This window comes from Zonotrichia leucophrys, chromosome 3, assembly GCF_028769735.1.
Source record: "Zonotrichia leucophrys gambelii isolate GWCS_2022_RI chromosome 3, RI_Zleu_2.0, whole genome shotgun sequence".
Lineage (NCBI taxonomy): Eukaryota > Metazoa > Chordata > Aves > Passeriformes > Passerellidae > Zonotrichia > Zonotrichia leucophrys.
The window spans coordinates 47,192,146-47,218,395 of record NC_088172.1 but is presented as its reverse complement, the minus strand read 5'-3'; the positions used below and the strand labels follow the sequence as shown (position 1 = coordinate 47,218,395).

Sequence of the window (26,250 nt, the reverse complement as noted above, 5' to 3'; positions counted from 1 at the left end):
AATTTGAATCCATTAAGGAGTTGCTCACTAGAAGTTGGATGTGCTCTAAAGCACACTAAATTTCATTCTACCGAAGGAACAAAATATGGTTCAGGGAAAAAAAAGAGTCATAACACAAGTCTGGAATTTCTCAACTTAATTATACCTAATTTAATGTGAATTATACTTGATGTATTAACGTGATAGTCAGAAGAAAAATGTTAGCAAAGAACATTGTGAAGAATGTACCACTCCACATCTATAGTCAATAGAATTAATGCTAGAAAATGTAAAAGATAATTAAAAGTAGGAAGTTATAATAACCCCAAGGAACTGTGATCATATGAATGCTGAAAAAAAAGCAATTAAAAGGTGGAAAAGAATGATAATATTGTGTCTAAATAGCCAAGTTACATTTTAGATGTGCTTTGGCTGACTGTAGCTCCAAAAGTACTCACATTGCATGAGCAAGCAGGATTTTCTCTTTGCTCTTTAGCAGCTTACATTTAGCCCACAGATGTCTTCTGTCTCAATTCAGTTTAATCCAATCAACTCACCTCACCCCACCCTGTCCTATACTTACCCGTTAGAATGTTTTTTGGGGTGAAAAGCAGCTGCTTCTTCCTGCTAAAGTTGGCATATGGAATATAGCAAGAGCACTTCCTTTCACTCATCATGTGTCCATGGCTCTCAAGGTCAAAACTGCTGAAACCAAGGTAAAGGGAATTGAGTTTATTTAGTGTTGAATATGTCACCAGATAGTATTAGAGAATTAGACAACTGCTGCGGGGCTGGAAAGAGCTGTTGCTTTCATTCTTACAGACTGTTCTTCAATGTTCTCTTCCTAAAAATGCCCCAAAATTAAAAAGATACTTTATCCGGTAGTGCTGGCAGCAAGTACTGCAAAGTACACCTTATAAAAAGGATTTCAAAATATGTGACGTTGTTCCACTTGTGAGATAAAATTCTTGAAGTGTCATAAAATTTTACATTTGATGTCAGCAGTGTTTTTCTAAGATTCTTCTTTTAAGTTGTTTTGACATATAATGAATAACCCTATAGATTTTAACTTGTGAGTTTTTTGCTTTAAAATAGCAGAAGATCTAGAAAGGGGAAAATAGATTGAAAATAAAAAGTATTCTCAGATTAAAAAAAATTGTATGTTTAAATTTCTGTGGCACGGTCAAATAAAAAAAAATAAGTAGAATGTGATAAAACTGGAAAATTTTCAGTGTTTTTATTTTCGTGTTGTGTGCATTTCCTTGGCTTACTGAAATGACCAAAGCATACTATAGCTAATGCCTCACTACATCCCTAAAGCAGGGACTAGGAATATTCTGGGTACCAAGAGAAAAATACTGTGCCTTTGAGGCCAAAGAAAGTGGGTGGCTGACTTCAAGGCTGGGAATTCACCTACTGTAATTACAGGTCAATAGGTCATCGTCTCACAGCCCTCCTTCAGCTCTGGGATGTTCCCTCCAGTCCCCTCTCCCCACTTTTACTCCTGTACCAGCCTCCATCTAGGGCAGATAAGGCTTCACAGAGACAGCTGCAAGAGGAGGGATGATGGATAAAGGAGAATCACAGGAAAAGTGCAGCTGCCCAGAGCAATGAAACGAAAAAGATTCCTGCCAAAAATGTGCCAGACATTAAATTTCCAGTGCTTGAAGTTTTGCTCAGGGGAGTAGGAAGCAGCATGGCTGCCAAACTTACGTGTGACACTGGAGTTGATTTCCATTACCACAGTCATGGTGTGCACTGTGGAAAGGAAGGGATCAAATGGGTTATTTGGCCAATTTTCATTTAGAATAAGAATACAGACAGTGCAAAGGAGCTGTATTTAGCCCACAAACCAATGTGGCTGAAGAGATTAATAGTTCTCAGTTTTTGCTTGGCTTTGTTTTTATGTACGAAAAAAAAAGAAAATATTAAGACTGTCCTGGACTTTTTGTTATTGAAAAATAGCAGTCTCTACAGGCATGATGGGTTTATCTCCTGTTGCATTAGAAACTAAAGCTCTTTGGTCCCTCTTCTTGTGGGAGACAGATGCAGTATTCAATACTGAACACTTTACAACATTTAGCAATATAAAAATAGGTGGTTTGATATATTCACAGTGTTCCCACTTCTGTCAAAGTTGGATGCTTCTGTAAATACATTACCTACCACACAACCCCTCAAAGAACTAAGGCCAGAAATGAATGTTAGTGTTGAAGTTTCATCCTCAGAAGCATCTACTACTGCTTAGAAAGATCTCTTATTTCCAGTGGGCGTTTGTTCCCTTTACAAGTCAAGATGTCCTTCCTGCATCTTTTGAATTTGTCTAGCTAGAACTTGTAGCTGTTTACTTCTTGTGTCTTCTCTGATAGATTAAAAACCCCTTAAGTACCTGGCATTTTCTGTGAAGGTACTTATCCATCATAATCAAATCATCCCTTGGAGCTAAACAGATTGACCTCTTTAGGGCTCTAGCCCTAATGGAGAAAAACCCCAAACATTTCTAGCTACAGCTGCCTTTTGAGTCTCGTCTCTGTACCTCCTTAATTTCTTAAAATCCATCAAGAAATGTCCCCCTTCTTTTGGGAACACTTGTAAATTGTATATATAGTAGGTTTATAACAATATATGATAGAAAAAAAGCCATACATTACAGCCACACATTAGGAGCTGAAATGTACCAAAGAGCTTTTAGCACATTTAGGTAATCAGCAACAGTAAAAATTCTGCCTAAATATTTTATTTTACAAACCTTTTTCACATTATATTTGATAGAAATCTAGAGTTATTTTCTGGGAATGCCTGATGTTAGCATGGCTTTAGGTTTTACTGCTTTATTCCCTTTTGCAGGTTGTTCTGGTGAACCTGTTGATATGCATAATAGTTTTCTACACTGTGTACTACGTGGTCCTCTCTGTGTGCTTTGCAGTATTCAGGTAAGATTTCCCTCTCTTCAGTCTGACAGGCTGGCACACTGGAACTCATGGGTGGAGACACGCCTGTTTAAAGGAAGCATCCAGACTGAGGAACATATTTTTTCAAATTCAGTTAAATTGTTGTACCTGAACCTTCTTTCAAATTGGCAAGTGGAGACTCAAAACTAATATAAATTGTTGGTTCTAATATTTGTCCTTGCAGTTACACCATGTAAATTAATGAACGTAAGAGAAATGATGACATGAAAAAATGACAGGAAAAAAAAGATTTTATAGTCAATGAAAAAGAGAAATTATATCCCCCCAGGAAGTTATTGATTACCATGCATAGCACCAAATATGTTAAATAGAAGTGAGCAAGGGCAAAGCCAAAACTCAGAATGGGACTTAGAGAGCTTGCAAGAATATTCCATTTAAAACACTATTTAAAAACACTCATAATATGTCATGAAATCTAAACTCCAAATATTAAATACTAGAAGTCCCTGTTTAAATTTATTAATTTTGCTTTCACAGGATTAAAATGTTGGATGGTTTGGCACCTTTTGATTTTAAAACAAATCCCTCATGGATTAACCCATATTATTTAGGTAACTGAAGTTTCTTTATCTTTTTTTTCCCCTCACTCAAGAAACTATATTGCATATGGATGTAAACTTGTCTTGTCTTCCAATGGATAGTATTTTAAAGCTGTTTTAGTAATGATTTCTGTATTTTAACTACACTGCAATTAAATGCTTATGCATCTTGCCAGCGCTTCTCATTTCTGAACTGCTATTTAAAATTCAAGTGATTTTTAGGCTTTTTGTTGAGTTCTTCTGATCTTGCATCATCAGAAGAAAATGTTCTGCTTTGCCAGGATGCTTCATTTTCATTGCAGAACAATTACCATTCTCCATCAAGTTCCTTTACAAAGTCATTTAATTTAATTTTCTTATTTCAGCAAATTTCTTATGAATCACTGGATTCAGATCAGAGAAATGGGTCACATTCAACTAATGACAATTTTGCTTTGGTAATGCTTCAATACAGTGGGCATTAAAATATCAGAATTTGATTGTAGCTCAATTCCTAAAAATATCTTTATATATCCTAATACAAATTTCTGCAATTTTTCTGAAGCCCTCAAAATATATTCTTTTTCCTACATAGCAATTCCTAAAAAATTACATGCATACATAAAATTTTACCAGATTTGTAATCTATTTTACAAAGGCGAACCTCATAATCTGTCAGTAAAATACATAAAGCTCAAAAGTAAATTGGTACAAAGCTTAAAAGAGTAATAAAAATGCATGGATGTTTGTACAGTGTTAATACTGATTTCAGACGAAGGAAGAACATTTATGTTATGCCACTAGAAAAAAAAAATTAAAGCATATTCCATTAGAATTACTTTTCAGGGCCAAATATAATTACTGTATCTCAACATGATTTTTTCCCCAAATTTTATCAGTTTGATGCAATAAGTTTATATGTGAAAGACAGCAGCTATTTCATACCACCAATTAGTATTGCATCCTCCTTTCATCCATCCATGAAAATGCATAACTATCTCAGGTATTTTATCTTCTTATTGCTATTGTTTGGAATATGAGAAGAAGTCTTTCAAAACCATGTTTGGTGAAAATATCCTATTTTCCTTTACAGTTCTTGTGATATCCCTGGAAATAACTTTCTTCCTTTGTGGTCTGCTGTTTGCTCTGGTTGTGGAAGAATGGGTTTGGGACTATGCTGTAACAGTTACTATTATTCATATCATCATAACTTCAGTCGGTAAGTAGGTTTACTGCTAAATAGTATCACATAATATCACAAGTTGAAGGACAAATCCACTAGGATTCGTACAATGTATTACTGGACTAACTTAATTTCCCCTAAAGCTAAATACACATGTGTCTGTATTTTCCATCCATTTGACTCACGCCTCTAAATTCTCCCATTTTAAACTTAATTCTGGATCTGCCGCAGAATTTTAAACCATTACATTCTTATGAAAAAATCAGAGGTTTAGTTCATATTCTAACACTTCATATCAAACAGATCCAGGCTAGATACAATTTCTGCATCTGGGAGCTGTAGGTTTTTTTCAAAACAAGACATTAATAGTTGTTCATGTCTGGATATTTTAAGAACTACTCATTAACACTTTAGCTCAACTTCAGAGTAAAAACTGAGCTTTTCTTCAGCAAAATCAGTGCAAAGGTTTTAAGTCAGATCATTTGAACTAAATCTCAATGAGGAAAATGAAGCATTTTACCACAGAAACGCATTTCCCCCACGAAACTCTACCCCTTAAAGGAAAGAAAAAGAAAAGAATTAGCTGCTGTACATGAGGCCCTTCATGTCTTTTTGCCAACACCTAGTAATCTGCTCCCTCTTCTCATGCTGTTTAGCAGAATGCTTCTATGGCTAATAAGGAAATATATTTTAACTCCATCTTTGCCAGATTGTAGGTAGGGTCTGAAAAGATTCTTTTCTCTTAAAACAATGAGGTTAATATATTTATTCTAGAATGCAGAAAAAGGGAAATATCTTTGACAAATTAGGACACCCTCCCTACTGTATAGAGATTAATCTTTCATTTTCCATTGCTTTGCCCATTTGTCTTTTAGCACATTATACAGGTGGGAGATTCCCCAGTTCCCTAACAAATTAAGCCAGAGACCAACAGAGACTTTATCTTAAATTAATCATAATTTCTCATCTACTAAATTTGGTTTTCTGGGTTTTAAACTACTGTTATTCCTCGTTAATAATTTTACTATTTAAATTTACAAAAGCTACCAAGGAATTTACAAAAGCTACCAATCCCTCCCCCCCCCCCCTCGCCCCCCCACCATTTGTACATAATTTTTACTGGGAGTTAGCTTCTGTCATTATATTGGATTATGGGCCTTGATGTCCCAACAGCCCCAGATTGATCGTTGCTCCCTTCAGATGGCCAACCAAACCTCTGCTGGCTGACCCTGAGCTGTCAGCATATGCAGAGTGCTTCCCAGCCCCCTTTAACGCCCCTGTCTGCTTTCTTTGGGGGGAAATATGGGGTCAGAGAGTGGCCCTGCAGTTATCCCACAGTTGGGATATGGATCAGCTTGGGTGTGACCAGGGCACATGCTGGTCAGGACCTAAAGCATTGGTCATTTCAATATCTAAAAAATATAATCTATGAAACATAACTAAGCAGACCTTTGATACCATAGTGCACTGCTTACTTGTCCCCATTCTTACTGTTTTAAAATTTACATTTCTACTTTTCTTCTTCTTGCAGTTATGTCTGAATTTCCCCTGATGTTACACTGGTGGCTGGCATTAGGTATAATTTCATTCTTTGAAGTTTATGGTGCTAAAATCTGTGTAGAAAATTAGTGTTTATAATATGAATTGTTGCCTCACTAATTTCAGAATTGTCAACATTTGAAGAAGAAGTGCAGGCATTTTGTTAATAAGTCTTTTAATGACCCAGGTAAAAAATACTGTACTAGGATTTGCCACATCTTAGAAAAATCCTCTCTTTTAAGGCCAGAATATGCCCATTTAACACTAGTCTTGCAAACAAAGAGCAGACACGTGACTTGAAATAAGTCATGATTAAGTCCTGACTAATCTCGACTTATTTAACCTGTACTAAGTTGAAATGTATCTCAGTTCAGGTGTTAGAAAGACAGTTGTCCAAAGTTGTAGCTTTTCTTGATACCCTTTAAATCAATGAAGAAACACAGGTACCTTCAGAGGCAAGATTTAAAAACATTATGTACAAGTACTTATGAAAGATGAGATGAATTTCAGTCATCACATTTCCTCAAAGTGAATGGCAAAACTACATTTCTGAATGCTTAATTTTCTGTAAAATTAGAAGCATAGATTTTTACATGAAAAGTAGATTATCTTGAAAAACAGTAGTTAAGGAAAAAGAACTGGCTTCTGTTCCTTTCTTATATTATGGATAACAAGGATCCACTGCTGCAATAAATTCCTGAGTGATGGGGAGAGATAAAGAAATTCCCTGTCCTACAACAGATTTTGCAATAGCAGTTGTGGAGGCTGATATCTTTGTAAGTAGTTAAAGCCTTGGATAAAATGTTTAAGTAGGAGGGCTGGGTTGTTTTTTGTTTTGTGTTTTTTTTTTATTGAAGTTTTATCATAAAGTTTGTATTGAACAACAAAAATTAATACAAAACAACCATATCTTTTCTTTCAGGATCTGGAGTAATTTCAATGATTTGTGGAGGACAGATTTTGGCATATTACTTGTTCAAAGACAACTTCATTTACCCAATTCTAGATGACTTTTGAAAAGGAGTATTAGAACTTGGTTTTATATCTATGTGAATCCTATTGTTTCATTAATCAATGTAATTGAAATGAATTCAGCAACTGTCTAATTGTAAGGTTAATATTTAGCTTACCAGACCTCTTGTATCTTATGTTTTTGGCAATTTCATCACTTTCAGCTTTGTATGTACATTTTTTATTAATCAAGTAATTAGAAACACTGTCTCTTTTTTAAAAAACCAAGAAGCCATAAGGAGGATTAGAGCAATGGTGCAACATTCCTGCAAAATCCTACAAGTAGAAGGAAAACATTTATTTGAATGTAATGCTTTCAGGGTGTCTGTTATCTGCTGTATTTTATGAAATGCTGACTCTAACTTAGGCTGCTGTCTGATCTCTCACAAGCACTGAAAAACTTTAAAGTCACCTTATCTGGCATAAATCAGTGCAGGTTTAAAGCAGTCTTTACTGATAAAGTCCTGGCAAAGAAGAAGGGTTGGACAGCACATATCTCTGCACATCATTCCATCTCAAAGCTCTCACTGGGAGGCAGAACTACAATCCCTAATGTTGGGTTCACCCTTTTTGCTTCCAGGGGCTGCTATAGGCAAATGTTTTCCTCAAAAGCTTCAGGCTATTCTCACTTCCACTAATGACCCATTTAAGGTCTGGCTGTGCTGAAAGGGGGAAAGGGAAATGCTACTTACACACTTTTCTACTTATCCTTCTTTCTTCCCCAGCTTCCAGCGGCCAAAGTGGGAGTTTATGGGTAGTGGTAATTAAAAACAACAGACAAACTGTAGTAGTGGCTTCAATTTACTCTTTATGTCTTTAATCATAATAAAATTGTAACAGAAAAATTGTGAGAAGGCAACTTAGTCTTAAATATGAAATCCAGTGATTGGATTTCAACTGCAGTTTGTTCAGAAGAGGAAGACTAAATTGCTGTTTGCAAAGGAGTGCTAAATGTTGCATTTGCCTTATTCTCACTCAACAGATAATACCTCTGAAGAATCAGTCCCCTGTTGATCTAATCAAATATGTTAAAATTTATTGCAGGTTTTGACATTTTCAATTAAGTTTCGGTACTGAAAGTACATGTACAATGGGAAGCACCACTCAGAAGACTCCCAAAAGAAGGAGTTTGTTTCTCATGAATGATGCATATGTAAGTCATTTTAGAGAGAGACCCAATATGTAAATCCATAGCACTGAATAGATGTAGACTTTACAAGTTCTTCAGCATGATATGCTGCATACTGAAGTCAGAAGGGATAATTCTGTAGAGTGAATAAACTGACTTCCAAATCTTCAGAAATATGACTGTGCAGATAACTGATACTATAGTTTGGAAAATGTTTGGGCACTTCTGGGTTTGTTCAATTTCAGAATTATAGAAATGGATGGGAAGGAAGTAATGTTCACTGTAAATTTGTGCTGCTGTTCTCTTCCTCACAGAGTGTTTGTGTGTAGGTAGTGTGCCATGTGGCAGAACATGAGTGGATTAGATATAAAGTTAATCCATGGGTGGAACATGTTTCTGTTTTTAACCTGACAGGATTTTCCTCTATGTGTGTCATCCCAGCTGAAGCTTTTAGTTGCTCTGCCGCCCAATCTCAATATTTTTGACTTTTATTTTCTATTTAAAATTTTAAATCACTAGCAAGAAATACCTTCTGACTACTATGAAGAGTGCTGTAGTCCCAGTATTTCTTCAAAGCACTTACAACTAAGCCAGTGTTAGAAAATAAATCACAGCAGGACCTCTGTCAAGGATTAAAAGCGTTAGACCAGCTACTAAAAGGTCATTAGGTTTTTGCATTACTTTCAGATATGGAATTGTGAGACAATTTCAACATTATTTATTTCATCTTTTCCATCACTTCTATGTTGCATCCAATGATAAATATTACACCTAATGTGAAAGGTGTAGGCAAATTTCATATTGTGCAAATAAGTATTAACATATGAGCAACATGATCTGTATCTGTGTGGCCATTGCCTGGTTAGAAGCCTTCAGATATAATATCTAATACTGTGTGATTCCTAACTGAGGTACCAAAAGAGTACTTTTGAATATGACAAACCTGTCTGTTTCTGGAACAAAAATAAAGTGTCCCACTTGAGCAATTTGCATGTGACTAATTGATAACAGTCAAGACAGTCAAGGTGGCTGAGAAGAGTTGCTGGAAGAGACAAAGGGCACTGTATTTGCTTCCTAACAGACCTGCTGAAGAGAGCAAGAAAAGAGACCTACAGAAAGCAGAAGGAAAAGGGAGAAAACAACAACAGGGACATGTGTTTGGGAAAAAGGCAGATGAAAGCAAGAAATGAGAAGACAGAAACAGACAAGATTGATGAAAGAAGAATAAAATCTGCAGACTGAACTTTTAGCACTGGAGTCTCATGACACAAGACTCATTTTCCATTTGTAAGCAGCAGTCTGTTTCTCTGAAATGGTTCTAGAACAGGTGGTCTCCACATCCATAGCTACAAGCATAATCTGTGATGTTATGCTTGTGGCTCCTGCCCCAGGATTTTCAGAATTTTTTGCTGCCTGACTCAGCCAGTTACAGGAATATTGTCTAATGTAGTTGTTGTGGGTTTAGCGTTATTTAACCCCTTGTGACACAGTCTAGCAGTCACAAGTTTGCACATACCCAGGTATCAGTGGAGGTGTAATCAGTCTAGAAAACATTACAAGCAGAAGAAGACTTCATCCACTTCCAGGCAGAGTCTGCAGGGAAGAAGATTAGAAGTTGCAAACAGAAATCAGTGCAACAGTACACAAATAGCATACCTTAATAATACCATACTTAGAGTCATTTTTAGATTTCTTTTCAGAGGCAAGAAACTTCATCATGTCCAACCACCTACTGAGACAGATTATAGTTCTTCTTGGTTCAGCCCTCTCTCTAAAGAGGGTATTCATCCTTGCTCCAAATGGTGAAGTGTCTTGTAACAAAGAATGTGAGTGAAGTGTGGGGGGGAGCTGGGGGGTAGATGAGGCTCTAAACATGAATCCTTAGGCTAATGCTTAGGAAAGTGGTTAATGCCAAAAAAACCCCACAAACCTTGCTCTGGGACCAACAAACTAACTCAAACACATAAAAACCAAACAAATATCAAACAAAATACAGAGCACAGGAAACATTATGATTTCTTGGCTGGCATTTTTGCAAAAATACAGGTTAAATACTTATGATTTCCTAGTGTAGTAAAGGGTTGGTTATTACAAACTAAGCCTGTCATTTTTCCAGCTCTGTAAATTGCTTGATCAACATTTCCATCTCTTTTGTATGCAAACTTTAAAAAGTGAGCAAAACAAAACCTTACACCACTCATTATTTCTGTATTCTGAAAAATACCAACAGCTGGGACACCAATAAGTACAAAAAAACACAGTATGAATAATACTGGATTACCAGAAATGTAGATGAGTCACCTGCAGTTTCCTGCATTGGATATGCAAACACAGGATTCCTGTGGCCCAGAGAGTTTTGACCAAGTGAGCTTTGTTAAACTGGGAAAAGATATGAAAGCTTTACACACTCTTTATTTCATCATCTGGTATGTATGCTGACACACCATAAAGTTAGGTCCTTGTTAATCTCCACAGGTATTTAAAGATTTATTTAATTTTTTTTTTTTATTTTCCCAAGGTGACGTACTTGGAATATTTATTTCTTGGCTTAAGATCCGGTGTAATCATCCATCTGCTCAGTAATGTCTAATACTCTAATCTCTCCTTTTTTCTGAGCTAATCATGGCCCCAGACAGCATGCACTCTCTCATTAGATGTCAGAGAGGATAAAGGTCTTAGGAATGGTTATAAAATTTGATGGTGTAATTAATACCTTTATTATTGGCTTTAAAAATTTTAGCGTGAGGCTATGTCCCAACCTCTCCTCTGCTCAAGGAGATTGATATGGATGCCTTTACAGCTGGTTTATGCCTGTTTTGTAGGGCAAATTTGCTCTATGATAGACTTAGGTCCTTCTCCATCCATCCACCAATTCAGGGGACAAAAGGAATACCTTGCAGTCCTCTCCCAGTTCATACACTCAGATTTCCTCTGCCAACAAGGGTGAAAGAAGGGAAAGATATGCGCATAGGTGTTGTCCTGGCATGTAGCATGGCATGGGCTACGACTGGGGATTTGGGAAGCAACACTATTACACCAAATTCCACAATGAAAACCTGAGGAAAGGCCTTGGCCCCAATCTTTTCAGATGGCCAACCCCTAGAAAGCAGTTGCATTCAGATGGAAGAAGGAATGGGTAAAACAAATTATGTTACATCCTTGTTGTCACTGTCCCAAAATCAAGTTAGTTGCCCCCATTTTTGTTCCTTACATTCCAGTGAAAACAAAACCTAATAGGAGATTATTTGCTGTGCATTTGCAAAAAGATCTGTAAACAAAGGGCTGAGTCTTGCTTCCAAAGCAAAGATTGGGACAACACTTTGTAAAAGGACTACAGTATCCAGATGCTCTCTCAGAGTGATCTTGTCACCAGATTTTCAACACCCAATGAAGTGTTTAAAAAACCTCGTGGATTATGGCAGAATGCTCAAATATATTAAAAATTACAATGTCCCAGCAGTCTTCAGAAACTTCTCAATACAAATCTAGATCAATAGCTTTTGAAATATAAGGAAAAAAAGTGCTTTGATGCACTTTGTAAACCTTGATGGGGTTCCACACAAAGAAGTACCATTAAAATTGACGGAAAAGATCAATGTGTTTGATACCCCCCATGGTATGAACTGAAAAAATTTCTAGACACTAGCAAAATCACACAAGCAAATTCAACAGAAATTATATTGACATTCATTCAAATTTAGTATTTAAAAATAATCTGAATTATAAGGGACTGTTTTAACACAACTTCTCTGTAAAATTAAAGGAAATCCTACAAAAGTCAGAGTACACTCCCAGGAGAGAGAAAGGCAGGCAGTGAGTGGCAGAGAGAAGAAGGTGTTTCAAGAATATAGCAGCTTCAGTACTGATGCAGAATGAAAGAGAACTTAAAGGCAATGATCCAAGTTATGTACCTCAGAGCAATTTTCCATTCTACTGTGAGATGTGCTGGTAGCTGGTCCTGGCAAAACTTTTCAGTAAATCAACGACACATAAAAATTCATTTCAAGACACCCAAAACCATCAGTGAACACAGCTGATTGAGTTTTGCTTGAAAAAGAAAAAAGTGAGGAGCGTCAATGACAGTTCGGTTCAGTCCCATTAGGTCTCACAAGGGTACAAGCAATGACAGTGGAGACATTCGGATCTAAAGCAGTGAACTTCCTAGATCTCCCAAATTCATCAGTCAATTATTTAGTATGCTCTGTTTTACACCAGTTTTTTAAGCATTCACCCCTTGCTTTAGAAATAAATTTTATTTCTTGAACATTTGCCATTGAAACATTTATAGAAAAATGAAAATTGTAATTGAAACGCAATGACAGATTTTCCATTGTCGGGAAATGAAACAACATCAGGTCTTCAAGTTTTGAGCAAATAAAGTCAGTTCTGAATAAAAATAAAGTTCTGTTGAACTGCAATTTTCTCACAAAAATCTGCTTAGACCAGAAGGCAATTTTATTGAAAAAAACCTTTTTCCCCCAAACGACAATGTTTCAGACCTTATTTGTTGTATGTATTTTTAGAATGTGTTATGTATCACTAGATAACATTTGCAGACTGCACCAGTTGCCGAGGTAACTATGTTATTTTAATGATCAGCAGAGAGGATCATTATGTAAAACATTATGTTAATTTCAAACACAGAAAATTGATGTCTTGCTGTTACCTTGAAGCGGCACCTTTTTTTTTTTCCCTTAAAGTGCATTTTTCCATGAAAATTAATGGTATAGCTAAGTGCTTGAGTATCCTTTTCAGAGTGATTCAGGATGGCTTTGAAGGAAAATAAGGTAAAAAATTACACCTGACAGCCAACTAATAGCAGACGAAGAAATTCAAACCACTGTATTCTTTTACAGAAAGAGTATAGGAATTTTTTTTCCATGTATTCTTAATAAACATGGACAGTGTGCAGGAATTTTAGGTGAGCACATCTATAATTTCATTTTTAACTTTGAAATGCACTATTGTTCAGTTAAGGAAAGCAAATTATAATGTATATTTGACTTCTGTTTGTGATAAAGTGTATTGTCCATGATACAGACCATCTGATGAAGATATTAAAAACAGGACATTAAATTTTTGCTGCTTTTATTAGATTATGTATTTATAAGTTTACTAGATTATACCAACAGTACAAATGCCATGGATTTACAATTCTACTGCAATCATAAATGCTCTTTCTGAGCCTGCAGAGACAACCTTGCTGGTGTTAGTAGTTCACGGAGCATGTCTGTACTCAACCCTCCTTTCTCCATTAAAAAAAATTGAAAATTATCCAAACTGTGTCTCACATAAATTCTAGGGCTCATAATGACAATTGCTGCTATAGTACACCAGCCTCACGATGGCAAATTGTCTCAGGCTGCCAAATGCAACTCAGTTTTGCCACCAGAATCTTCTTTTGCCTCTTCTCTGAAGTTCTGCCTGCAGATTGTGTTAAATTATGAACGCTTCATTCTCCAGGTGGAATTGGATGCTTTTATGTATCAGAATATTATCTGCTCAAGACATCTGAGAGAGCTCCTATATTCTCCTGACACTTCATCATAATCACCTGATCCATTTTAGAGTCAGTGAACTCTTCTGACAATACTCAAAGTGCATTTTGATGGAGTCTATATTTATACGGACTATACCTCTTCATTCCACGGAGCTTACTCGAATCCTTTCCCAAGGATTTCCTCTGCAGGCAAAGCTCTGACTTCAAAAGGTGGTAGCTCTTTTTCAGATCTTTACCCATAATTACACCTAATACACTGCTCCTCTGTTTCAACCTCACCACTCCGACATGCCCATCTGACACACTGAGGTTTACCAGTTTGTACACATCCCAATGAGGATTGCAAGTGGAAAATGTAAGAATGGGAAGGAAACCTCAAGAATTGTATTAAATCAGCTAGATACTGTAAAAAGAACATTTGATGATTAGCTGGGAATAAGCCATCTATTAGCTAATAGGATTAGGAATTTATTTCCTCCTTCCAACAGCTTATGCTTCACTTGTCCACTATGGGTGACCAAAGACTTTATTCTGAAAAGCTTTCTTTTCATCCTTAGTGTGGTGAAAATAGTGGGCTAAATTTTTAGTCCTTTGAATTATTTCAAATTTTCTGATGTATAGCATTCTGCTAGAAAATGCTGATTACTCAAAATCTAGAAGTTATTTTTGTAGAAATCTTCTGACAGAATAGAAACAAAATACATTACCCTCTTGACTACTGAAATACACCTGAACATGATGCAAAAAAAAATTAAGTCAAAAAATGGTAGACTGTTCTCACAAATCTGATACTGTTAAGAACGCATAGACAGAATGGATTAGAGACAACAGGAAATCACAAACAGAGTTAAAGTTCCAACTCTCTATGGGGATTTCCAAGCAGTACTTGGAATTTCTAGAAAAACTGAAATAAAATTTACTGTAGCCAGCTTACTTCAAGATATATATATATATATATATATATACACACAGATATATAATATAGATATGTATGTATGTATATATGTATGTATATATATGTATGTATGTAAATATAGTGATAGGTGTCTATATATGCATATACATAGATAGATATGAATCAATAATAGCTTACACATACAAACTTCTAATTTATAGCAAACATTTAAATTGCATCTTTGTGGCACTAAGCTTACTTCCAAGCTGTCTGGTGGGAACATTTCATGTACTGTGGCTTATCTTTGTTTATAGGTTTCAGTACTTTGAATGTTGTTTAGACAGTGAAATCCTTCATTAGAGTAAGTAATTTAATAAACCAATTTGAGTCAGAAAATATGAAATACAGTTTTGTGTGCAAGCTTTCTTCATAGAAGGTAATGTGTGCATTATGAATGTCTTTGAATTACACTTAACACATACAACTTTCTTCAAGAGTCTTGTCCTGTTCAGTACCCAGAGTGGATGCACAAGAAGGGGAGAATAAGGCTGAAGGGACACTCTTAATTTGGAGTGCACCAGAAACTAAGTAATTAATATTCATATATTTGAAAACATGATCTGCTGTTCTAATCACTTGTTCTGTGATCATTTAGGTTGATCTTCACAGTAATAAAGATCCCAGAATTTTCTCCACAACCCAAATCAAACAGACGTAGAAATTACTTATATGTGGTTTATATGAGGGAATCATCCACTGCAGAGATGAAATTTCAGAGATCCAAGATCTAGCAGTGCTTTAATAGGTAACATCAGTTTTTCACTACTCTTACGGTAACACCAATGATGTTTTATTGCACCCAGCCTTAATTTGGCTGCCTTCTGCTTCAGTCTTTTCGGTTCTTACTTGTAGATTAAAGAACTATGGCAAATCCTCCCGAGTAAACACTAACACGCCATAATCAATCCGCCTCTCCTTCCTCGTCCTCTGCCGAGCTGCGTGGAGCTCAGACATCGGTTTCGTGCGGCGAGGCAGGTCGCCCAGGCCAGCCATCACCTCCCTTGCCCCTCGCTTAACTCTTCCCCAGTGAGCAGCGCTTGCGAGAGGCACCGTGCGGGGCTCAGCCGTGCCTCACGCTGGGACGGGACCGGCTGCATGCACGCCGCACCTCCCGGCCCGTGTTCCGCACGCTCCCCGTCCATCTGCCCCCGGTCACGGTGTCCCCGCCGCCGGCCGGCGCTGAGCGGAGCGGAGGGCAGCGGGCGGGGCCGTACCGACGGCGGGGACTCCCCGCTCTGCCCTGATGAAGATGAGCGGGGGTCGCGGCCCAGCCGCCCTCAGAGCCCGCCCCGCTCCCTGTCCCCGGGCAGGCCGTGAGGGCGAGGTGGATCGGGCTGTCCCGCGGGGGGGCCCGGCCCCGCCTCTGCCGGGCGGGGCGGCCCGGGCCGAGTGTCCCTCGGCCGAGTGTCCGCAGCGGCCCCGCCGAGCGTCCGCAGCGCCGCGGGCAGGGCCGGGCACGGCCAGGGGCGAAGGCGCTGCCGCCCGAGGGGCCGGGAGCGGTGGAGCAGCAGCGAGGAGCCGCGGACGGAGGAGTCCCCGGGGAGCGGCTCCCTCCTCATCGCGTGTTCTTCCCGGCCCCGGGCAGCGGCGGGGAAGGTGACCCGGGAAGATGGTGACCGTGGTGACGAAGCTGGTGCACTACCTGCACCTGAGGTAAGGGCGGGCAAGCGCGGCCGCCGCGCTGCTCCTGCCGCCGGGCGCACACCCGGGGCGAGCGAGCGGCAGTGGCGGGGCTGTCACCGCGGCTGTCCCCCCGGCTGTCACCGCGGCTGTCCCCCCGGCTGTCACTGCGGCTGTCACCCTGGCTGTCAACCCGGCTGGGAGCGGGTCCTGCCCCGGCCGGGCGCTCCCCGTCCGCTACGGTGCGTGTCTCGCTCTTCCCAGGCGCTCCCGGAGCGCATCTTGCGGCGCCGCAGGACAGGGAGGCGCGTTGGTGGAAAACGCCCGTTGCCGGTCTAAAGTCTGAAAGTCGGTGTCCCTGCCCCTTGCGTAGCGTAATTATCCTAGCATGGATTAGACAAATTGCGTATTTCGTATTTTTTTTTTAAATAAGACTTCTGTCAGGGTGCTTTACTAAGCCTAGTATCATCTATTTCCCTAGTATCATCTATTCTAGTTTAGCCGGCAAATACAAATGTTTTTGCACTGGGTGGAGGGAAGGCAAAAAAGTGCGCGCTCCTGGTGGTGTTCTGCTTGTGTTTTGTTGAATCACAGTTTCTGCCCTGTGTATGAGCACTTGAACGTGCATCAAGAGAGTTGATGGAAAACTTAAATAACATGTATCAAGAATAGCAAGCATAAAATTGATTTCTGAACGTAATGGTATTTTAGTGAAGCATTTTCACATAAGGCTGCTCTGAGAGTTGATTTCATTACCTACTTTTTTTCAAGTTAGCCATAGGAATGAGTGGAAAAAAGGGCAATCGATTGTATTGTAACTTTTTATTGCTATGATTTAAAACTTGAGTCCTATATTCCAATACCCGCAGTCTGTAGATACATTTTAAACAATTATTGAAATAACAATACTTCAACATTAATTGCATGACAGAAGTATGTAATATCACCAGTTTTGCCTGTTTTTTTGTCGCTGCTACTTGTTAAACTTATTCTGTAGATCTGACCAAAATCACAGCTCTAATTTTATAAATTTGTGTGCTCTTTTACTGTGTTACTTTGCAGGGCAAATAGAGAAGGAAGTCCAGAAGGAATAACCCCGTCCAATTCCTTACTCCTGCCTTACTTCTGTTGTTCTCTTCTAACAGGGATTATTTGTTTAAAGGAATATTCCTGCTGATTTTGAACCAGAGCTTCATGACTCTATTTGCTTTATAAACATCAGACTGAAAGAATCTCAGCCTCAAAGACTTTATAATATAAAGGGAATTAGGAAACAGCAATTAGTGCAGACAGCTGAATGAATGCAGCAAAGCAAAAAGTTATGTTCTGTATCCAGTGGCAGCCTGATCACTGTCAAGTATTTTGTAGATATCAGGAGAAAAGATGCAAAAAGGCTGACAAGTTCAATGAAGTTTAAGGATGCTCTTCTCCCACTGGATGAGCGTCATGGCATTGAGAAGGAGTGAAAAGCATATCTGAAAGTTTATCAAATGCCTGGTCAGTGCCCTGGCTGAAGGCAGAGTTTAAGTAGTTTAGTACTGGGTGAAAGAAGTCAATAAAATAAGGAGAGATGTTAAGAAGTCAATAAATTGGCTTTTATAGGAGAAGCAGAGCTGTTGGAGATACGGCTGAAAAGGGATGCAGTAAATGCAACATTTGAAAGACTGAAGGTTATTAGTCCTAAATAAACATGAGTAAGGATTAATTTCCATTTGTCAGTGCTAAACAAGAGGATAGATACTTCACTGAGTATTGCTGGAGTGGTAAATAGTGGCAGTATCTGTCAGGATATAAATGAGCAAAAGGTGCTCCCTAAAACCCATTAGCAGCACAGGGAAGATTTGCACATTTGGTCATCTTTAGTGAGTCTGTAGGCTTAAAGTGTGGATTGATTTTTAGCAAGATCACATATTACTTTTTTTTCCCATTCATATCACAAAATCACGAGAGGTAGAGGATAGATGTTTCAGTCAATATCAGTCAGACATAAACAGGTATTATAATTAGGTATTAACAGGTACTTATTATTTGCCTCCTTCAGTAAGTGCCCAGCAATATAAAAATGAATGCAGAAAAGTAATGTAGAAATGAGTGCCTACATATGAAATTGTCTGACATATTCTGTGATTTCTGGTTAAATCATTTTAGTAGGCTTCTGGATAGCCACACCATAAAATTTATTTTACTACACTACTCATGAGAATGGAAGTAGTTGAAAACCAAATAACAGCAAGGAACCCAAAAACATTCACTGTCAGACTGAGTTAAGAATAGTAGGTTGCCGGTGTGATGGCAAAAATGCTTCTCATCTGCATTATGCTTTTTTCTCACCCTAGGCAGAACTGCTAAGGATAAGTTGTAACTCCTGTATTCTGTGTAAATTCTTAACCATTGAGTCCCAGTCCATGAATTTAATTTTAGGGTTCTGCCACAGTTAAGTGAATAAATATTATGCTAATATATATTAGGAAAAATATATTTATATATTAAAAATTGTACTTCATAAATTTCTAAGAATAGAGTTCATTACAAGATTGGCCTATGATAATAAAATAGTACACTGGGCAGCCCAACAATTACTGTAATCAGATCCTTAGAGAATAGTAACTATGCCCTTAATTCAGGTCCTTCTGAGAAGTAGATAATTAATTCAAATCACTTTAAGAATTGCACAGTTAGCAGAAATGTGGACATCATGGGAACCTGTCTTTGAATTTGACACCTTGCAAAACTCGGGATCCTGAACCTACAGGAGTAATATTAGGACCTTGGGCACTAAACAACTGTTCCACAAAGTCCCCTTTCTGAAAACCAGAAGTAAACACACAGAAATGCAATGCTCATGATGGTAGAAGAAATCATGTAGCAGTACTTGCTCTTTTATATTTACCTCAGCTAATTAACCATCATGGTTCTGTACCATGTAAACCCCATTCTGCTGAGTCATAAACTTCTGATTAGTTTCAGTCAGACAAAAGGCAGGGTCACTGAATGGGAATGGATCAGCCAAGAAACTAATTGTAAAAATACTAAATTAGGTTCTCAGCCAGGCGAGATGCTTTCATATCAATATACTTCATGTAATTAGCTCTGTATAAGTAAAGATTGTGCACCAAGAGAGAGCAAAGTAGTGCACAAAAAAAAAAAAAAAAAAAAGAAATGAGCAATGATTCTTGAGAACAGCAAACAAAGGAGATGGCAGCAGATAGAGCAGTTTGCAATGACAACACTAGGCAACACAAGCAAACTGAAGACAAAGATGTAGACTTATGAATGTAAGACATTCATGAGGAGAGTGAACATTCGATGCTACCAAGGAGATTTCCACAGTAAATTGTATTGTATAAATTCAAACTGAAGCATGGCCGGTATTGTTCATTTTAGGAAGTGCATATTCTTAAGCTACACATGTGGAAAAGCACTGTCCCAGGCTTGAAATACTACTTTTGAAGTTCAGGTTTTTGGTCAATGAATTATTAGTTTTCACGACCTGTCTCTGAAAGTGGCCAAATGAAGTACAGTAAGATTTTTAGTTGAAGCAGCATAATAATAATACTATTTTGGAGCTGTCATAAGATCCTGCTTTTTTATATGAAATTTTTATATCTTTAAAAAGTTGTCAGCAAATAAAAGTCTTCTGCTGACACTGTCAGTTGCATCTTACTTCATCCCTCTGATTCCAACAACTTAACACTCACTAAAAGATCTCACTTAGGTTGTGCAGCTTTGAAATGTACGTGAATCTGCTTCTTAAAAATGTGTGTTTTGGGTCTGCATGGTTTGAGATGTGGCTGATGGACTGAATCCTGCCTGAGCAATGTTCATAACTGGCCTGGCACATTTTTCCTAACTGAGCTTTGGTTCAAGAAGTTTGGACAAGAGACTGTACTGATGCCACTCCAAGACCTCAGTTTGTGGTAGGGCATGGTTATCTTGAGGAAGAAGCATCTTCCCTTACCCTCTCTCCTGAGAGGATGAAGCAGCTGAGGAAGGAACCCAGCTACTTTGTGCTTAGAGGTCCAGCAGAGGTTGAAGTTGCTGTTACAAAAACATACAGTCTGGACCTTGTGGTTCAGCATCCCTGGCTACCATACTAGGGGTTTTCCTGTGAAATTTTTAAGAAGTTTCATGTTTCTCTTAGAAACCTCTTAGATTTCTGGGCTTGGTACTAGTGTGGCCATCTCTGGTGGTCAAGTAAAGGGCACAAAGGGTTCTACTGAGTGGTGCAGGTGAGATTGTAGAGCACAGGTATTATTTTATGGCTCCTTATGCTTGCAGTAGCATACAAATGGTCTGCATGGACCATTGGCTGGTCTTTTATTCTTACCAGCCCTTGCTTTCCTCTCAAGCCAGAGGTATACTTGTGAATGATTTTGTTTGATTTGTAAAATTATACATTAAAAAAAATTCATTTTGGGACAAACAGATCTAATGTTGTTGACTTCTGAAGTTCTTGAATTAATTTTCTTTTAGAAGAAATTAATGTGTCCTTAACATAAGGTTTTTTGATTTTTTTTGTACCCAATTTAGCCATTGTCTATTGTTCCTTATTCCCTGGTGTAGGAGCACAAGACATAAGGATTGGAAAGAACTTTCTATCTCTCAGAGTGCTACCTTGCAGATTATAAGAAAGCCGCTGTCTTTAATCCACTTCATAAACATACCAAGCTTTTTTAAAGATTAGGCTGTTTGTCCTTCTTGATGGGTGTGCTGGAGCCATGCTCCTCTTGAAATTCAGAAATGTATTTCTAATTTTATACCTACAGTTGCCAGTGGAAATTTTCTACATTTCTTTCTTTTGTATTGACATTGCCCATGAAAGGAAATTGATTTTCCCACCCAAGATACATATATTCATGAGTGCTCACAAACAGGAATTTTATTGTTGCTTTTTAGCTGCTCGTGCTGAGTAGACTCTTCTCTTTTCCATGTGATTGTCCACATTTCACCACATCTTTCTTGATTATGAGTGATTGGAAGCGACACTATAATTTTACTTAATGTGTGATCAATGTCTGTGATATTAAAAGTCTGCTCTCTGGCCTGATATAGCTAGATGTACACAAAACTGCCTATACCTTTTTATTCTGTACAACATTGTGTTTGATAGCTGCCTTATGATCGATTAGTATCTGTCATTTCAAGCTGATGAGCCTCCTGGCTTATAGTATAAAATGTAGTTACTAAGTCTATTAAATTCATGGACTTGTGCATGATTTTTTATTTTTTCAGTCCTTTCATTAAGCCATTTTTCCTGTATAATATCCTGGACTTTCTCTAAATTGATATCCTTAATTTTATAATATCAGTAAATTTCACATTCTTCTTTCTGTGCCAAAGTTATGAATGAAAATATCAAATAATAAGATCATTAGTTGGAGGGAACCCAGAGAAAGCTTGATAGGAAGACTCCTCCAGTTCATTGGTTTGTTTTTCAATGAAATGTATTGCTATCTCTTTTATAATGAGCCTTTCTCTCATTTACAAACTTGCACTGTTCCCACTGTCCCATTTGTTTAGCTCTGTATGTAGTTCTAGTCCTTATGTGTTCCAGTATCAAATGCAATACTGAAGGCCATATAGGATTTGTCTCCTGCAGCCCCTACTCCTTAACACATGTTATTTTAATATTAAAATCTGGTTTTATCTTGGTAAAGGTTAATAATGCCTTGTATTTTATCCCAGTTTTCCGTCTACCTTCGTGTCTCAAAATATGCTTTCCTTTGGAGCACTTAAAAAAGACTTGCATACTGTCAAACTCAGAGTAACAGGTGTAAAGTTGCCAGTTTTTCAGTTTTTCTCTTTCTGAATTATATTTTTATGTTATGTTGACATTCCCTGGTAATATGGCATCACTTGAGCTGATAGATTATTGTGATCACTTACTATTGAATTCTTAGGGAAATTATTTCAATATCTAGGACAGATGATTATCTGTTCTGCCAGCCTTAATTTTACCAAATCTTAAACACTTTGCTTCTTACTTAAATACAATGTAGTGTTATCCACAGATTTTCAGAACTAGTCTGGCTTTTGCTGTCATTATCCTGACAGATTATTGAGTTGGGAAGTTTTGGGATGGCCATGCCAACATTATCTTTGATCTCAACTTCATTCTTATTGTGCAGCAACTTCATTGCAATTTAATTTCTCTTTTTCTCTGTACTGTCAAAGAATACTACACATAATTTAATTTATATTGTTAGGTGTCAAAACCTGTCAGCTGTCAAAAGCCCGCTTGACTTTTGGTAATTTTTACTTTATCCCTACATTTTTGACTTTGTGCTTTCTTGCCATCCCCTGCTGCTCCTCCCTCCCTCCTTCTTTCTTGTAGACCTTTTGCTCATACCTTATGAAGTGTTTAGATAAATCCATTTATTTTCTCAACTGAAGATGCTGCATGCTTGTCAGTGATCTTTATGGAGCTCCCAACCCTTTCCCTTCAAAAGATACTGAACATCTGAGAAACCTGTGGTGAGGCTGTAGAACAAAGAATTCAAGGTCTTTAGGCTTGGGAATCATCTGTTTGTAGGCCTGAACTCTTATTTTTATTTAAAACTGACATGCAGAGGAAAAAGCATGCACTCAGCAAAAAGCTGTTAGTAACAACATGCTGTTTAAAGTTGTCAATTCAGCTCATTTTGACTAGAAAGGATTACTAAATGATTGTATTTCCAGCTCTGCAAAGAAGTCACCCTCTTCCATCAGCACTTTTGGCTCAAGAAAAGGGTATTTGTTCATCTCTGCTTTGAAACAGCTTAAACCACTTTCTGACCAATCTCTGATAACTGACAAAAGAATTCTCAGAGCGAATGAAGAGTTTCAACCTAGCAGTTTCCCCTTAATTGAACTTAATTCCATCTTTGACTAAAGTCCATCACCGATGCTTTGTTATCATTTAATTTCTCACCATTCTGCTCCATGGGATACCTCCTGGAACCCATACAAAGGCAGGAGGATTATCAGAGCCCAAGGAACATGTGCCCTGGCACACTCACCATTTCAGCTTCTCACTGATGAGAAAGCTTGCCAGCTGCAATAGAAAGGGACACACTTGTACTGTTTGGAGGTGGAAGAGGACGTTTGCCACCAGGGGAAGGATGGTTGGCAGATATCTTCCAGACAGCATCTCCTTCTCCTCTCTCTGATACTACCTGGCAAATCAGGCATGGCCTTGGGTGGGCAGCCCACATGGTGGCTTTTCCAGCACTGGAAAGGAGATGGCTGCAGTAACTGTGAGCTTGTTTTCCTCATTCTCTTAGGGAGTACAACAGTATGTGTGGCATACACACAGACCTTCATTCCCTCACTATTCCTGCTCAGATGCTTATTCCTTCAATGCTTCCTCACATACCATCTCAGCAAAACGGACTGCAGTAAGAATTGAAAAGCCTAATATTACCTTTTTTTCCTGTGAGATTGATCAATAGAATCAATGGATATTTGATTTCTATCATGTAATAAGTTTTATCAGCCCTATTCCTCCATTGTACTGTCAAAACTTCCTTCATAATCTCTGTATTAAAAAAAAAGCAGCCAGTGTGGCTGTCAGAGTCCATCAGCTTGGAGCAAGGATTCCATTACTTCAATAATTTTTCTTTCTGTACCATAAAGATCAAAATAAGAAACAGTGCTGTATGAAGTAAGATTTGAGGTGTCAGAGATTTAATGCAGGAACAGTGAAAATTAATAGAAAGTCAGCTCAGAAAATGACATAGACAAGCACATTTTACTTACTAGAAGCCAGCAACCCAGAAAAAGCTCTTGGGCACTGTGTCCCACTGAGCTGCAGAAATTTGAATAGTTATCTGATAGAGGAATTAGGAATCCAGACATTTTCTGGATTTACTGATATGTAAGTCAAGCAATGTCATGGCAAGAACTTGGTGACTTTGAGAAAAAACAGTATATAGTTGTATTTGTAAAAAAAATTTCCTAGGGAGCATAATAACAAATAGTGACAGCAAAGAAATGCATGCCAATGCCATTAAAAAAGTCCACCTAAGTTGAAAAGCAAAATACAAATAAAAACAAAACAAGGGTCAAGAATGCCATTTGGAGGCAAACTCAACACAAAGATGTCTAGCAGAAAGGAAGTAGTCGTAGATAATTCAATAAATTTAATGTTTTTAAGAACAGAAATGCTAATGCTTCATGTCTGCTGAAAAATAGGCTTAAAGTCAAGACAAATATATTTTATGGAGCTAAAAATTCTCTTTATTTCTTCCTTGCATTCTTGGACAAAGATATTTTTCCTTATTGTATTTGATTCTGCTCTCAGAGTTGGAATGTCTGTAGGTAGTGAAGTGGTCACTCTCCTCATACTCATGGCAAGGGCATGCATTGACATTGTGGACTTCATCATAATTTCTGAGGCAAAATCGAATGGCCTAGGGATTTACACAAAGTAATGAGAGCCAGACCTACATTCCCTTGTTTACAGGTATCTTTACCTTCATTTCCTTTCTCCAGAATTGACATTTCCTCTAGCAAAAATGAGAGAATCCCTGCCCCTCTCTACGGGTGCAAGCCAGCCCCCACATTCCAATCTATGATGCTATCCAATTTTTAAAGTTTTCTCCAAACCCCAGGTTTGGAGCAAAGGGTAAGTGCAAGAGGAGAACTGATCTATAATGTATGTTTCCTGTAGGGAATTTTAATTCTGTGAAAAGAATTTAGGTCCTGTCTGTTCTTCCCAGCAGAGAAACATATGGCCCTGCATTTGGTGGCCAGCACTAGCAACAGATTAACATCTCCCATAAATGCCACATTTTGCTATTATGACAGTAAATGCTATTATACCTGGGCATAATGAGACAAGAGATTTCATAGCTTTTCACAGAAAAGCACATATTCTCTACAAATTAGGGACATGGTATTGATTTTTAATTACATATATAAGATAGAATGGTTTATATCTCCAATAATCTTTAAAGGCTGCCATCTGCCTCTAGACAAACTTAAGAAGGAAACCTAATTTGGATAAAAACCTGCTTGGATAGTTAATTCAGTTAAGGGATCAATTTCTAATAAAACTGAAGGATTGGGCTGTGTGATAATCGTTTGAACTACCTGCAGCAGCAAATTTGTCCTTAGCTTTTCTTTCCCACAGTGCCACACTGGCTCTCAGCTTTCTAGTAAATGAGGTAAAGGTGATTTACCCAGTAAGGTATATAAAAACTGACTGAGACAAAATTGAAAGAATTTTAAAATTACTGCTGTTGTAATATTAATAAGAGTAGTAAAACTAATCAAAATTTAGATGATAATAATAAAAGAACTTTAAAATATGTAGTAGTAATATGAGGTAAGTAGATTTTTTTAAGATTTATTTAAAAGTAAGAATTATGAATGCATGCTCATGTACATGTACTCCCTGGAAATGGGATCAACAAAGACCTTCAGAGTTATGGGACAGACAGACATGAAATGAGGACAGAACAGAGTTGTTAAAGTAAATATCACTTTGAAATGTCTTAGTCTTTCAGAACTGTGTTTCTGCTCCTAAACAAAAGCAGTTTCCGTGCAATGAACTCCCTGGTATTTACTGACTCCCCCTGCACTCTGTGCCCTTAGCAATTTCCCTTGAACTCTTTTACATGGCAGAGTATAAGGTCCAGATCAATTTGATAAGTAGGAAATCATAATGAGCTGTTTATGATAGATTTAAGTGCAGTAAAGGATGCTATGTTTCCTTTCAAGGTGTCTTTAGAGCTAACATAGAGACACCATTGTAGTGTTCTGTGCTTCATGGTGTTGTCCATTTACTGGCTTACATCAGATTTGTAAATCCTTCATGACATTTTTATTAAAGGAAATATTACTTCATCTACTGTGCTGCTAA

At 37.9% G+C, this 26,250-nt stretch overlaps 2 protein-coding genes across 2 annotated transcripts in view; both read left to right on the top strand.

Moving 5' to 3' along the window:
* The first annotated feature begins 662 nt into the window (after positions 1-662).
* Positions 663-7,208, top strand: TMEM244 (transmembrane protein 244). The gene is made up of 6 exons (XM_064707162.1): positions 663-695; positions 2,827-2,912; positions 3,429-3,502; positions 4,563-4,688; positions 6,184-6,228; positions 7,114-7,208. Exons 1-6 carry the CDS (start codon positions 663-665, stop codon positions 7,206-7,208), a joined length of 459 nt encoding a protein of 152 aa, XP_064563232.1.
* An 8,983-nt stretch (positions 7,209-16,191) lies between these two features.
* The window catches only part of ARHGAP18 (Rho GTPase activating protein 18), a 94,221-nt gene continuing 84,162 nt past the window's right edge, over positions 16,192-26,250 (top strand). Inside the window, exon 1 of the mRNA XM_064708045.1 lies at positions 16,192-16,439. Coding sequence (XP_064564115.1) covers positions 16,396-16,439 — 44 coding nt within the window. The 5' untranslated portion in view covers positions 16,192-16,395. The remainder of the gene's footprint in view (positions 16,440-26,250) is intronic.